Genomic DNA, 13,600 nt, shown 5'->3' with positions numbered 1-13,600 from the left:
CGACGAAGTGCAGTGTGTGTGACCCTGTAGGGTCGAGGCCGCGGGCAACCTGGTGTCAGGAAAGTTTTTCGACTGGAACTAGAGAGAGTCAAGAAAGAAAAGGGACAGAGCTCCAGCAGAACGCAGCTCTGGGCCGGAAGTTCAGCTCCAGGCTGAACACAGCTCCTGCGGGGTGAGTTCCAGTGGGACGCAGCTTCCGCAGAGGAGGAAGAGACCAGGGAGCCTCTCATGTAAACCCAGAATCCTCACACCCCAAAGGGAAGCGGGTCACCAGAGGGTCCCCTGTGACCAGTGAAATCTTAGTGGGGTGCATTCCCTCCTCCCTACTAGATGTCAGGGGCGTGCTGGACAATCATGATCGCGTCTCCTGCTGCTGCCTGAAGGGAGTTGGCAAGCCGGAGAGGGGGAACTTGCCTAAACTTGATCAGTGGTGAGTGCAGGGAGCCAGCACCCACAAAGACAGACAAGGGCGAAATGTGTCCTTGGAGATAGCGGTGGCGGAGACGGGGCTTGGTTTATCAAGCACACTGTCTCCCTGGTTTTCGGCACCACTGTAAGACACCGCACCGCACTACAAATGGGAGACACCACATGACACAAATCACCGGAGAGGTTCCGCTTTATTACAAAAGGCTGTGGGTTTATATAGACCTAAGGAGAGGTGGCAGGGCTGAGGTAGATAACGGGTCACCTGTTTATTGGCAAGCTCTTCCATATGTCAGATCCGGAGCCCAAGAAGTTAATTCCTATTGGGGCTAAGGTTTCCCACCCGCAGGATTTGAACATTGGTGCCAGCGGGAACGTTTCGCACCAGTGAAAGAAAAAAGAGGAGAAAGAGGGTCGTTAGGCGCCATGTTGAGGTTTTTCTCTGGGGTGCTGCTGCCATTATATGTTTTCCCAACAACCATCAATTGAAATAATACTTTGCTTGTTTTACTTTTATTTTATTTTATTTTTTTATAATTTGGTCTTTCTTTTTTAAAAAAAATATTTATTTTTTAGTTGTAGTTGGACATAATACCTTTATTTCACTTATTTATTTTTATGTGGTGCTGAGAATCAAACTCAGGGTCTTGCACGTGTGAGGCAAGTACTCTACTGCTGAGCCACAGCCCCAGACCATCCTTTGCTTCTTTTAAAATTTCTTTTTCCACACTGGAATGTTAAATTCTCTGAGGGCACAAAACTTATCTGCCTTGTTTACCAATGTATTCCTGAGCAACTTAATAGCTCAGCAACTCTGAAAAAAAAAATAAGTAGGGTTTGGGGCCTTTAACAGTGGCAGAAGAACACCAAGGCTTAGGAGGCCTTCACACACTCCTGCTGGTTTAGGGCATTATCTGAGCGGGGAGTGTTGTGAGTGGACTCAAAACAGTTTATTCCAGGGGTCCATGGAGTGGGCAGGCCAGGCAGGGGTCCGGGGGCAAGCAGGTATAAGGAGGTATAAGTGGAACCTCAGTGAGCTGAGCCCAGCAGAAAAGACAGTGTGAGCAAGGACTTAGCCAGGACCAAGCAGGTCCCTCCACATCTCCACCTCACACAGTCCTATCCTTTGGATACTGCTGGTTTTTGGTGAAGAGTCCTGCTTCCTCACAAGTTGAAGTTTGAACATTAGAGAAGCATACTGAGGCAAGCATATAAAGCAGGGTTTATTTAAAAAGGGGTAACAGAGACTTCTCCTGGGAGGGAGAATGGGGCCATAGCTAGTATCCTGGTATCCCAAGAAGCAAGGTGTTCTGCCCTTTTTATATGTCCTAGGCTTCCTTTGTTCTTCTGCCCTCTTCCTCTTATCTTTCTCCTTCCCAAGTTAGGGAAGGAGAAAGAGCATGCTCTTTCTGTGGGATGGTCAAAGGTGGAAAAGAGGTGGGGAAGGGCAGGATGGCAGAGCCCAGGACACCTTAATCAACAACCTTAGAGCTCCCTGTAGGGAGGGGCAATTCCTGGGTCAGGTTACCTTAGCCACAGGTTGGAGCAGGGGCAGGTTCTTGATAAGGGTGGAGGAAGGGCTCTGAAGGAATTAACATTTCAACCCATCAGGGGACAGTCTCTAACTTCCTGACTCAAAATTGGCCTCCTAGATCTGACCTGACTCCATTTACATATTTCTACTGACTGCCTGTCTGATTTTGCTTCAGTTTTTCTTGTAATCTTCACAAATGACAAAGTAATGTTACTGAAAGCTGGGTCTTTGTCACCAATGCCAATACATGCCAATTTAATAACGAAGACATTGTTTTGAGAAAAAAGTGAAAGTAGTTTTATTACTTTGCAATGAAATGAGAAATACAGGGGACTAGTGTCCCAGAGGCTGGGTTCTGCCCATAGGGAAACAGAGGGCTTTTAAAAAAGGTTTTCAAAGTTGTAAGATCAGGCAAAGGCGGGCAGAGACCAGAGGAGGCAGACTTAAAAAGGCTGCCAAATGAGGCTTTATTTTGTTTTATTTTATATTATTTTTAAAATATTTTAAGTTGTTGATGTATCTTTATTTTTTATTTATTTATATGCGGTGGTGCTGAGGATCAAACTCTGTGCCTCACACATGCCAGGCAAGTGCTCTGCCACTGAGCCACAACTCTCCCCCCTCCATGAGGCTTTATTTTGATATCTTTCCTGGGCAGAACTCAATCAGACCCACACAGTTGACAGGAGAAGAGTCTGAGAAACCACATGGGAGCTGGTGTTAGATCACGTCACAAGAAAACACCAGTGACTCCAATTAAAATGAAATTAAAGCAAGCTTATTATTTCGACCTGCCAGCCTGCCTTTCCCATCAAAATCATGGGAGCCAAGGACAGCCCAGAAGCTTCCTTGCAGCCCAGTTTTATAGCCCAAAATGTTACACAAAGGAGGATTACAGATAACAAAACACTGAGGAGCATAACACAAGTTTACATTTTTGCTGGCCCCTACATCAGAATTTATGGAGGTGTTAGAGACTCAGAGAGGGTCGTTATCTGGCCAGGGAAGGCCAGAATTCATGAGATGTCACTAAGGTTTAGGAAAGGGTTGTTATCTGATCAGGGAAAACCGGGCTTGGGTGAGTTCAGGGCATGGGCAGGCATTCCAATTAGCTTTACAACATCAACTAATGGCCAGGCCATACAGACATCCTAATATTTTTACAGAAAACAGAAATGAATCCTTCATAACTTGTGACAATCTGGCTTCTGATCTAAAGAGAGAACTAGGCTAAGTATATCACTGGATGGGACTGGGGTTTTATGGGGCTCATGCAGGAAGGGAACGGCTTGGGACAGGAAAAGGTGTTTTTGGAGTCCCTTGTCCTGCTAGAGTTGGTCGGGGAGCTTGGCTAAACTTCAGGATTGGCCAGGGGGTCCTGATGATTGACAGGCATTAGTCAGGAGATCCTGTTGATTGAATAGCATTTCTGTTGGTGCCTGATTGATGTTTCTTTCCCCTTGAGGGCTGCTTTGTTCTAAGTCACCACCACCAACCTGACAAAAGGCTACTTTCCAGGTGTGCCCTGGAGCTATTCATTTCCTAGATCCTCTTCTTGTGGAGCACAGATAACTCAGGGTAATCTTGTTCCCTGACCCCAGGTTAGGGAGGAAGGAGGGAGAAAAGGAAAAAAAAATTTTTTTTTTGCTTTCAAAAATAAGCCTCAGAACAAGGAGAGTTTTAATAAAATGGAGAAGTGGAGCACTGTTATGATTATTCAAACTGTTAAACCCTGATGCAAACAAAAGACCACCAACTCCAATTTTAAATCCAATTAAAACAAGCTTGTATTTGTGTACACAAAAAGAGCTGATAAGTGTTGGCTGTCTCTTCTAACGTGGGCTAGAGACTAGCCCCCCAGCTTTGCAGGAATAAGGTTTTATAGCACAAAAAGTTGCAAAGGGGGGTGTCTTAAGAACGTAGATCTAACACGATTTTGAGAAGCATTTACAAAGGCAGATAGTAGGTTAATGATCTACAGGGCATGTTAGTTCAAGATAGGGAGTAATCAGATCCCAATGAAAAACCATCCTCTACCTCAGGGCAAAGCATGTTCAAGGAAGGGGCATGACCTTTGTCCTTGGAAAGACCCACAGAGCACTCCTAGGCACATTCCCACCCTGCTAAGTTGTTTATCTACAAATAACAGGAGAGATCTGCTGTGACAGGTGTCCCTGACTCAGTCAGGCTAGGTGAGGACCCATAGCAACCCCCTAGCAGCCACCAATCAGCATGAGACAGGGAAATACTTGGGATGCCAGATGACCCTCCCAGGAGTTTATGGTGTTGGGAAACCACGTAGTTCAGCAGGAACACCCCCTTGGCTTAAACCAATCAGTTCAAACGAATTTCCCTCTTGTAGTAACCAATCACCCCTACCCAACTTGTTCCCACCAGTGAATGTGCTACTCATGTTTTAGAGTTGTTATTTGATTTTCCCGTGGTGTGTGATGATTTGCTAAGAGATACTATGATGTATGTGGCGGTCCCTGCCTTCTCCAAAGAATGTATAAAACTGCTGCAAACCCTGGGCTCGGGGCCTCTCAGCGTCACCAGTTGCTGTGTGCGCACAGAGGACCGAGTTAGCTTGCAATAAACACCTCTTTGCTGTTTACATTGATCTTGGTCTCTGGTGGTCTTTTTGGGGGTCTCGAATTCGAGCATAACACCAACATCAGAATTGTTGTTATTTGGTCAGGAGGAACCAGGATTTATGAGGTGCCAGTAAGGTCTTAGAGAGGGTTGTTATCTGGTCAGGGAAAGCCAGGCATGGGTGAATTCAAGGCACAGGCAGGAATTCCAAACAAGTTTGGAAATCGCAGTAATTTATAGTAAAACAGAAATTAACTTTTTATGACTTTAAAATGGATTTGATCTGGGTTCATCCGAAACAGCAATACAAGTGAAGCAACAGCCGCTGAAAATCAGGAGGATCTCCAGGCTGGAGACAACCACCAGCAAGGAGAAGAATGTCACATTCCAGGACACCACATTGGATGGCTCCTCACAGATATTCCAGTCATCAGGGTGGCTCAAGTATTCATCTCTGTGAATGAGTAGGGTCAAGAGATCCAAAGAGGAAACGCAGCACCCTTCCCCCACCCCATCTCCTGAGAACACACCTAATGGTATTTTCTTTCTTTCTTTTCTTCATGGGGATTTAACTAGGGACACTCAACCACTGAGCCACATCCCTAGCCCTATTTTGTATTTTATTTAGAGACTGAGTTGCTTAGCACCTTGCTTTTGCTGAGGTTGTCTTGGAACTCTTGATCCTCCTGCCTCAGCCTCCCAAGCCACTGGGATTACAGGCACCCCACTTTGAATGGGATTTTCAAAGGGCTAGTTAGGCCCACAGGAGGGAATTCTCCTGAAGCTCTGAGCACCCAGGTTTCCTGGCCCACGTGGGAAGGGCATGGGGGGATGGGGAGTGGGGGTCACGAATACAAGTTAAGCCTTACCGTTGGAAGTGATAGTCCCACTTGCCATTTATTGAGCATTTGGGTCCAATTCTGAGTCCTTCTGCTGACATGGTGAGGCAGTAGATGGCACCAAGTAGTCCCTCAATAAAGCAGACGGGTAAACACCACTCCTGGACAGGGGTGTGGAAGGTGGGCTGGATATGGCTGTCCGCTCCCCACTCCTGGGCTAGCCACACCTAGCTCCACCCCCCACACTGCCCAGCTCCTCTGGAGCCAGGTTGAAAATACATTCTGTGGGCTGGGGATGTAGTCCTGTAACAGAATGCTTGAAATTCTGCAGAGGGTGCTGTGGCTCCATGAGAGACTGGTTCAGAGACAGAATCCTCAATCTCTTTCTCCATTTTTGGAGGGGATGCTGGTGTTACTTGGGATTGAACCCATGAGTGCTCTACCAAAGAGATACATCCCCAGCAGTTTATATTTTTTATTTAGGAGATGGGGTCCCACTAAATTGCTGAGGATGGCCTCAAACTTGGAATCCTTCCTGCCTCAACCACCCAGTCCCTTGGATTACAAGTGTGCACCACCACACCAGGCCAAATCTCTACATAACTGGGATCTCACCGGACAGTCATAGTCAACAGCTACCAGAACCAGTGCAATTCCCAGACACAGCACCTGTGGGACAAGAGTCAGTGTGATACTGTGAACCCTCCACCCCAACCCAGATCCTCAAGGTCTCCATCTCTTCCAGAAGCTGCCTAGTTTGTCCTCAGGCCTTTGGACTTGGTAAGACCTTATCTCTATGTGTCCTGGAGCATGGTTGGGCTCTACAATACTTTATTTGCCTGCCTATCTAAACTCTGTCCATATTGTATATTCCTTAGGGTTTGGGTTTAGTATTAAACATTCCCTGTGAATCTTGGCACCTAGTAGGTGCCTATCTGAATGGGAATCTGGAGGCTCTGAGTGGAAGGCCAGGGCCACACTACTTCACACTCAATGAACTCATTGCTTTCTCTGTGTCTCAGTTGTGTCCAATGTAAAATGGGTTTGTAAAACCTAGTTCTCAGTGATTAGGAATGAAAGAGATAACTGGTGGGCCTGATGTCAAGGCTGATTTACAGTAAGTTCTCCTTAGCTATAAATGTCTTCAGCAGTGGGAAGAGGTAGTGGTGTTGAAGGTCTGGTGAGCTAGGATATGGTAGAGTGTGTTCACAAATGCTGTGATGTGGGTTGTGGGATTTCCTAAGATCCAGCCCCTGATCTTTTTTCTTCCGGTGACTTTTCTCACAAAGTCCATCCTCTCCCAGGTAATTCCCTCTGCTAATAGTCACCTCCACATGCCTGGAGATCCAAACCCAACTGCCTGAAGGATGTGTTCACTCAAATGTCTTGATTTTCGCTCAGATTCAGTTTCAGAGGTGACCTCAAAATATTTCCCAAATAAATCTCCATTTGATTTCCTCATTCTTGTATTTGAAAAATATCACCCCTCAGGTCCCTTAGGCTTAACAACTCTAATCCTTTTGCACCCAGTCAGATTTCAACTCTTTTTGTCTCTTTCTTCAATGGTTCCTGAATCAATCAGTCCTTTTTCCTTCTTCCCCCATTCAATTCCTAATTAAGTTCCATTAGGAAGATGTTCTTAGCCTTCCTTCTGGTGGGAGGAGGTTTCTAAATCCTAGGAAGAATTTTGAGGCTCCTCACTCTGCCTCCAGCCTTGTCATTGTGATCATAGCACAGGCCAGGTTCATCTCCCATCCCTGGAATTCCACAGCTGTTTTGATCCTTCCTTCCCTGTTGGTCTTGTCTGGCATACACCATACAAGGCAGCATTTTGTTCTTTTCCAGGGAAGGGGCTGAGAGTTTTAGTTCTCAGCCTCCCTTCAAAGTCTCATGGCTCTTGCCCTTTGCCACACCATAGTTCACTCACATGCCACCACCAGATTAAACTTGGTCTTGCCTAGGTGTGATGGTGCACACCTTAAACCCAGTGACTCAGGAATTGCCATTGCAGAGAAACACCTGATGAGTGGAACCAAATTTCTACCAGCTCTCTCATGCCCCTCTTCCTGTTTCAGGGCAATTCAGGGCCATTCTCCACCCATTGCTTACCCTCACTGGTGAGGTCACCTACTGGGAGCCTCCAGGATCCACAGATATCTAGAACTGCCTCTGGCTTTATGTGTGTGTGTGTGTGTGCTGAGTAGCTAGCAATCTAATCCAGGGCCTTGCCATACTATGCAAGTGTTGTATCACTGAGTTATACCCCCAATACATTTTGTCAATTTTAAATGACCCACCTCCTTGAGAATTTTACTTTTGGTCAAAGTTTTTGTTTTTGTCTGTGGTCTAAGCTTCCCTGTCTTGCTCCTAGCCCTCTAATTATTTTCACAAAAAGAGAAGAGTTATCATAAATTCAAGAGACAACACTGTTTATAGCTCGAATCTGCTGACTTCTGTCTATCACCATGGTCACTGGCTTCTTTCAAGATACTCTCTTTCCTCCGTGACATTAGTCTCCTCTTCCTGCATCTATGCTGACCTCCTACTATTCATTCTCCACACAATAGCCAGGGGATCTACTTATCCAGTGGGGTGGATAGTGACTAGAACTCTCACACTGTGCTGATCAGAATCAAATTGATACAGAAACTATAGAAAACTATTTGTCAGTATTAGCACTGAATATTTGCCAATCATAAGAATCAGCAGTGTTGGGCTGGGGTTGTGGCTCCCTGGTATAGTGCTAGCTTCACATGTGTGAGGCATGGGTTTGATTCTCAGCACCACATATAAATAAATGAATAGAATAAAGGTCCATCAACAATTAAAAAAAAAAAAGAATCAGCAATCGTACTCCTCTCTAACTGTAGACAGGATGGAAATAAATGCATATATTTACCTAAGACAGCTACAGAAATATAATAAGAATATTATTTGCAATAAACCCAAACTACAAACTATCCAAATGTCCATCAATGGTAGAATGTTTAAATTATAGTTATACAATGGAATGCATAAGAAAAGCTATAGCTACATAAAATATTATGGATGGGTTATAAATATATATTATGTTAAAGAAGCCAGACATGAAATAACACATAGTGCATGGTTTCATTTTAAATAGAGTACTGAAGAAACCAAACCAGTTTCTGGAGGTTGGAAGATAGAATTAACCTTGTTGTTGAGGATTAGTACCTGGTAAGAGGCATGTGTGAGATTCTGGTAATAATGAACTGTGTTTTTTGTTAGTTTGTTTTATGAGATGGGGTTTTGCTATTTTACTCATGTTGACCTGAAACTCCTAGCCTTAGCCTCAAGATCCTCCTGCTTTAGCCTCCTGAGTCATTCCAATGCAGGTATGTAAATTAACTGTTTTTGATCTGGGTAGTGGATATGTGGGTATGTCCACTTTGTAAAATGAGCTGGGGCTAGGGATCTAGGTCAATAATAGGGCATGTGTTGAGCTTCCACAGGGCCCTGAGTTCATACCCAGTGAGCATGCATGCACACACATACAAACAACCCAAAACCTAAAATCCCCAAACTTCTTGTGCTAGGAGCTCTATATGATAAATCTATTTGTTTATTTATTTACTTATTTATTTATTGTGGTACTAGGGATTGATCAACCCATGCACTCTGCCCCTGAGCTGTACTGCAGTGTACTCACACACACAAACACACACACACACACATGCACACACACACATATACACACACATATTTGTATATATTCTAATTTTACTAGGTTGGCCTCAATAAAATTTATAATTTTCTCCCCCCCCCCCCGCCGTTTTTCTTCTGGTAGTGACAATTGTACCTTAAGGCTCTCTCCATTGAGGCATATTCCAGTCCTTTCAATTTTTTATAGCCCAGGCTGGTCTCAAACTTGTGATTCTCCTGCCTTAGACTCCTGAGTTGCTGGGATTATAGGCATGTGCCCCTGCACCTTGCATTATCTTCCTTTTGAATTAACTGGGATTGCAGACATGTGTTACTATGCATAGTGCTCTTTCTGTCTCTCAGGCATGTGCTAATATGCATAGCTCTCTCTCTCTCTCCCCCCCCCCACCACTTTGCAGTAGTGCTAGGGATCAAACCCGGGTGTCACACATGTTAGGTAAGTATCTGACCTATACCTTCAGTCCTAATTATTTTATTTTTGATGGTACCTACTCCTGTCTGAAATCATCTTATGGATTACTTCATTCATTCAGTGACTATTAACCAAGTTCCTGTTAGGTGAAGGCACTGGTCTAGGCTTCAGGCACACAGCAACCAACAAAACAAGCTGTACTTGCTCTCATGGGGTTTCTAGTTTTGATTCCTCATACCATTGCCCCCTAAAAGGTACCAGTTTTCCAGGAGAGCAGGAACCTTGTCTGTGTCTCCGTGGCATAATATGGTACTTCCTGAGAGTGACTCGAGTAGTAGAGGGGAAGGAAGAGGGCTGTGAGTTAGAATGTTGGGAGCATAGTGTTGAAGGTGGCCTCTACAGATGATTAGTTAGATTGGGTGGAGGAGTGTGAGGTAGTTTAGGTTGAAGAAGGGACATGATATGACAATGGGCAAGTATGTAGGCCTAGAGGAGTGTGACATCTCAGAGATAATAGAAGTCAGAGAGATGGAGTAGAGTCCAACAGCCATGATGCAAGAGATGGGGAGTAGAAGAGACCTCAGAAAGTAAGAGGGAGTTGCTAGTTAAAGGAGCGGTATCCTCATTTAGGTAATAGAGATGTGACCCAGAATAGGGACAAGGTGAGACCTCTTCTAGAGAATGTTATCTGTCAGCTGTCCTGAAAAGAGGGAAACTCTGCTGGGTAGATCTCTCAACTTTGCCCCCCCACAAATATTACACTAGGTTGACCATCTAAACTTCCCCTAAACGAGGAAAGAGAGGAGGAGGAGATACAGGAAATCTGTCTCCTCTTCCTTCACTTCTTCCAGCAGATCCTCATCTCCAGGAAGCCTTGGGAGCAACTTCTCTGCCTGATTTACCTGCTTCTGAGTTTGTCCTTAGCAACCAGCACAGAGTGGGCATCCAGAATGTGGGCTGAGAGTGAGTGGAAGAGGAGGAGGGAGGGGCAGCACTGAGCTGAGAGGTAGAGTGACTGATGGGTGACATCACTGCCTGGCTCCAGACCTTTCTGCTGTACCTCCCCATGCCTATTATTACTCTTCCCTGATAACCTCCCACACAGCCAGCTGTTCCTTCTGCTTGGACCCTTGTAGTGAGGGGTCCCCAACATCTGCTCAGTTGCCTGTGCAGGGAGGGTCAGGTGGGACAAGCTTTGACCCATAAAGGGAGCTCTTTAGAGATTTGAGCCTCCCCTCCTTGCCTTCTCCTTCCCTTACACATTGATCTCAGGTCCTTGGGGGCTCTTCCAGGGCTGTCTCCAGAGTGTTGAGTTTATAGGGGGAGCACCCTGTACATTCCTACTCCCCACCAAGCACTTGCCGCCCCTCTGGAGCACTGTCCTTTTCATCTCCCCTCCCTTCCCATTCACAATCCTTTTCAGTGGTGCCCATACCCTGATGACTGGCCTGTGCTCTATACACTCCTCACCATCAATCCCCCGCCGATGAAGCCAGGCATGAGCAGGACTTGCAAGCTGAGTTGGTCTGAGCTCCAGGTCTTCCCATCAGGCACCAATAGGAGGGCATTGGCCACGATGCACACTAGGGAGAGAGATATTAGGGAGAGGCCCACCCAGTGGGCACACTTCCTTGGGTGCATGGTGAAACAGTGAATGAAAGTGAGCCTGAAATAAAATGAAAGTATTCCTGGCCACAGAGGAACACAGGCTGTAATGTGAGTACAGGTCAGAGAAAAGCTGTGGTAGACACTGGCAGGATCAGAATGATAAGGGAGGCCCTATCACCAGCTGCAGCTGGTGAGGAGAGGGGGTGGATGTGCGATAATGTGGTGGGAGAGCTAGTCACACACTGGTGCCAATGTCTTCTTCGTCTTTTTTTCTGCACACACCTCTCCATCATCCCTCTTCAATTCCTTACCTGTTGAAGACTCAACCAAGCCATTGTATGTCTCTAGGTCACAACTGCCTCATCCCTATAAAGGATAGAGTGATATCACTTGCCTCTTGACTGATTGTAAGGGTTCCTTAGGACAGGGGGAATGTTTGTTAAACTAGGCAGCGCAAGGAGGTGTACAGTGGGCTTATCATTTCCATTTGTTACACATAGAGAGTTCCTCCCAGAAAGAAATGAAAAAAGATGATAGCAGGCTTCAGCTGTGTTTTTATTTCAAATTCTTTAAAAAAAAATTTTTTTTTTGTACTGAGCATTGAACACAGTGGCACTTAACAAATGAGGCACAACCCAGCCTTTTATTTTGACTTTTGTTTAGAGACAGGTTCTCACTGAGTTGCTTAAGACCTTGATAAGTTACTGAGGCTGGTTTTTAAATCATGATCCTCCTGCCTCAGCCTCCCATGCACTGGTATTACAGGCATGTGCCACTGAGCCTGGCTTCATTTCATCTCATTAATATTTGTTTATTGATCCCTCTCCTTTTGAGACTACTACATGTTTCTCAGGGTAGAATTGAGACTGAGGCCTGATTTGTTAGAACATACCATCCTTGGGCCTCAACATTTCACTCAGCCATACTTGTACAATCCAAGCCAGTTCCATGAAGAATCCATTTTTAAAATTTATTTATTTGTGTTCTTGTTTTTGTTCACCATCTGAAGGTCAAGGAAATTCTGGGTTTTTTTAGGTGATGATGTTGCTTGTGGCCTGTTTCACCTTGAGGAAGGCCCTTCCTGTTAGAGCAGGAAGTTAATCCAGAGGAAACAACCATTGAGAGAGAGAGTGAGGTGTGACAACATCATTTGAATTGGCAGATTCAGCCATGCCTGGAACCTGATCACTCCTTGGAACATTTTTTTAAATTAGGGATTGAACCCAAGGTCTCTTAACCACTGAGACACATCTTCAGTCCTTTTTTATATTTTATTTGGACATAGGGTCTCGCTGAGTTGCTTAGGGCCTCCCTCAATTGCTGAGGCTGACTTTGAACTCACAATCCTCTCGTCTCAACCTCCTGAGATGCTGGGATTACTGGCATGCCCCACCACACTCTGCACTCCTTGGAAACATTTTTTCTTTGCTTTTTAATTTCTTCTTTTTAGTTTTATGTGATGGTAGAGTATATTTTGACATATTGTACATAGAGTATAACTTTGCATTTTTGTGGTTGTACATGATGTGGAGTTACATTGGTGGTGTATTCACATATGAAACTTGGAAACTTTTTTTAGAAACATTTTTTAGTTGTTGATGGACATTTATTTTTATTTATTTGTATATGGTGCTGAGAATCAAACCCAGTTCCTCACACATGCTATGCAAGCCCTCTTTCACTGAGCTAGAACTGCAGCCCAATGTGGAACCTTTGGATAATGTGAATTGGTTTGAATTGTGTTTCTGTCAACTACAATATAAAAAGTAGTTTTTTCATACGGAGATTAATTTATTAAAACCTTGCTTCATTAGGACCTGTGGTAGAGATACCAGGATTCACAGATGAGGGCTGAGACCCAGCTTATTGTCAGGCAGAAAGAGGAGTGTGCAGCCCCTGCAGAATTAGCCCACATCCATGTGTGATGAGGTAGTGTCCATGGAAGATATGAGATAGTACTAAGTACCGCAGGACCCCACAGTGCTTGCCATAAAAAGTGGTACCACACAGAAAGTGGGAGCCAGTTGGGGACTACTGATATAGTTTCTCCCAAAGGCCCACTTGAAACATTAGAGAGACATGGATGGTGGAGAAATCTTACCACTAAAATGGAATGCCAGAATTTGAGCGGAATTCTTGCTGTTTATAAGATAGAGAAGCTGGATGGAGAAAAAGCTCTGAAGAATTGACCTCTAGAATGAGAGGACACATGAACAAAGAAAATACTTTGAACTGCCCGATAGGTTACCTCTGACTCACAGGCAATCAGTGTGGTAACTGATGTTGGGTTTTGCTTCTATTGACTTGTTTAATGCTTTTAAAATGTTTTAAAATGCTGCTTCTGATATCTACTATCCTTTTTCTTCAAAAATTTTGCATTTCCCTATTAGAAGGCCTATTTTATTTTAATTTTTTAAGGAAGTTTAAAAAAATTTTTTTAGTTATAGAGGGACACAGTATCTTTATTTTGTTTAATTATTTTTACATGGTGCTGAGGATTGAACC

At 44.6% G+C, this 13,600-nt stretch overlaps 1 protein-coding gene across 2 annotated transcripts; it reads right to left on the bottom strand.

Moving 5' to 3' along the window:
• Positions 1-2,299: 2,299 nt before the first annotated feature.
• Positions 2,300-11,257, bottom strand: LOC124079496 (transmembrane 4 L6 family member 5-like). 2 transcript variants are annotated; one of them, XM_046425072.2, is made up of 4 exons: positions 10,958-11,256; positions 6,007-6,060; positions 5,422-5,552; positions 2,300-5,006 (listed from the first exon to the last, which is right to left on the bottom strand). In XM_046425072.2, the coding sequence occupies exons 1-4, from the start codon at positions 11,126-11,128 to the stop codon at positions 4,820-4,822; spliced, it is 543 nt and encodes a 180-aa protein (XP_046281028.1). In that variant the 5' UTR covers positions 11,129-11,256; the 3' UTR covers positions 2,300-4,819. The 2 variants fall into 2 exon arrangements, with proteins under 2 accessions (XP_046281028.1, XP_046281029.1); XM_046425073.2 differs by lacking the exon at positions 6,007-6,060 and having other exon boundaries at positions 10,958-11,257.
• Positions 11,258-13,600: the final 2,343 nt, after the last annotated feature.

Source organism: Marmota monax, unplaced genomic scaffold (assembly GCF_021218885.2).
Source record: "Marmota monax isolate L192 unplaced genomic scaffold, Marmota_monax_Labrador192_F-V1.1 WCK01_AAM20220418_F8-fsc00218, whole genome shotgun sequence".
Lineage (NCBI taxonomy): Eukaryota > Metazoa > Chordata > Mammalia > Rodentia > Sciuridae > Marmota > Marmota monax.
The sequence above is the reverse complement of the archived record's forward strand: the minus strand, read 5'-3'. Positions and strand labels throughout refer to the sequence as shown.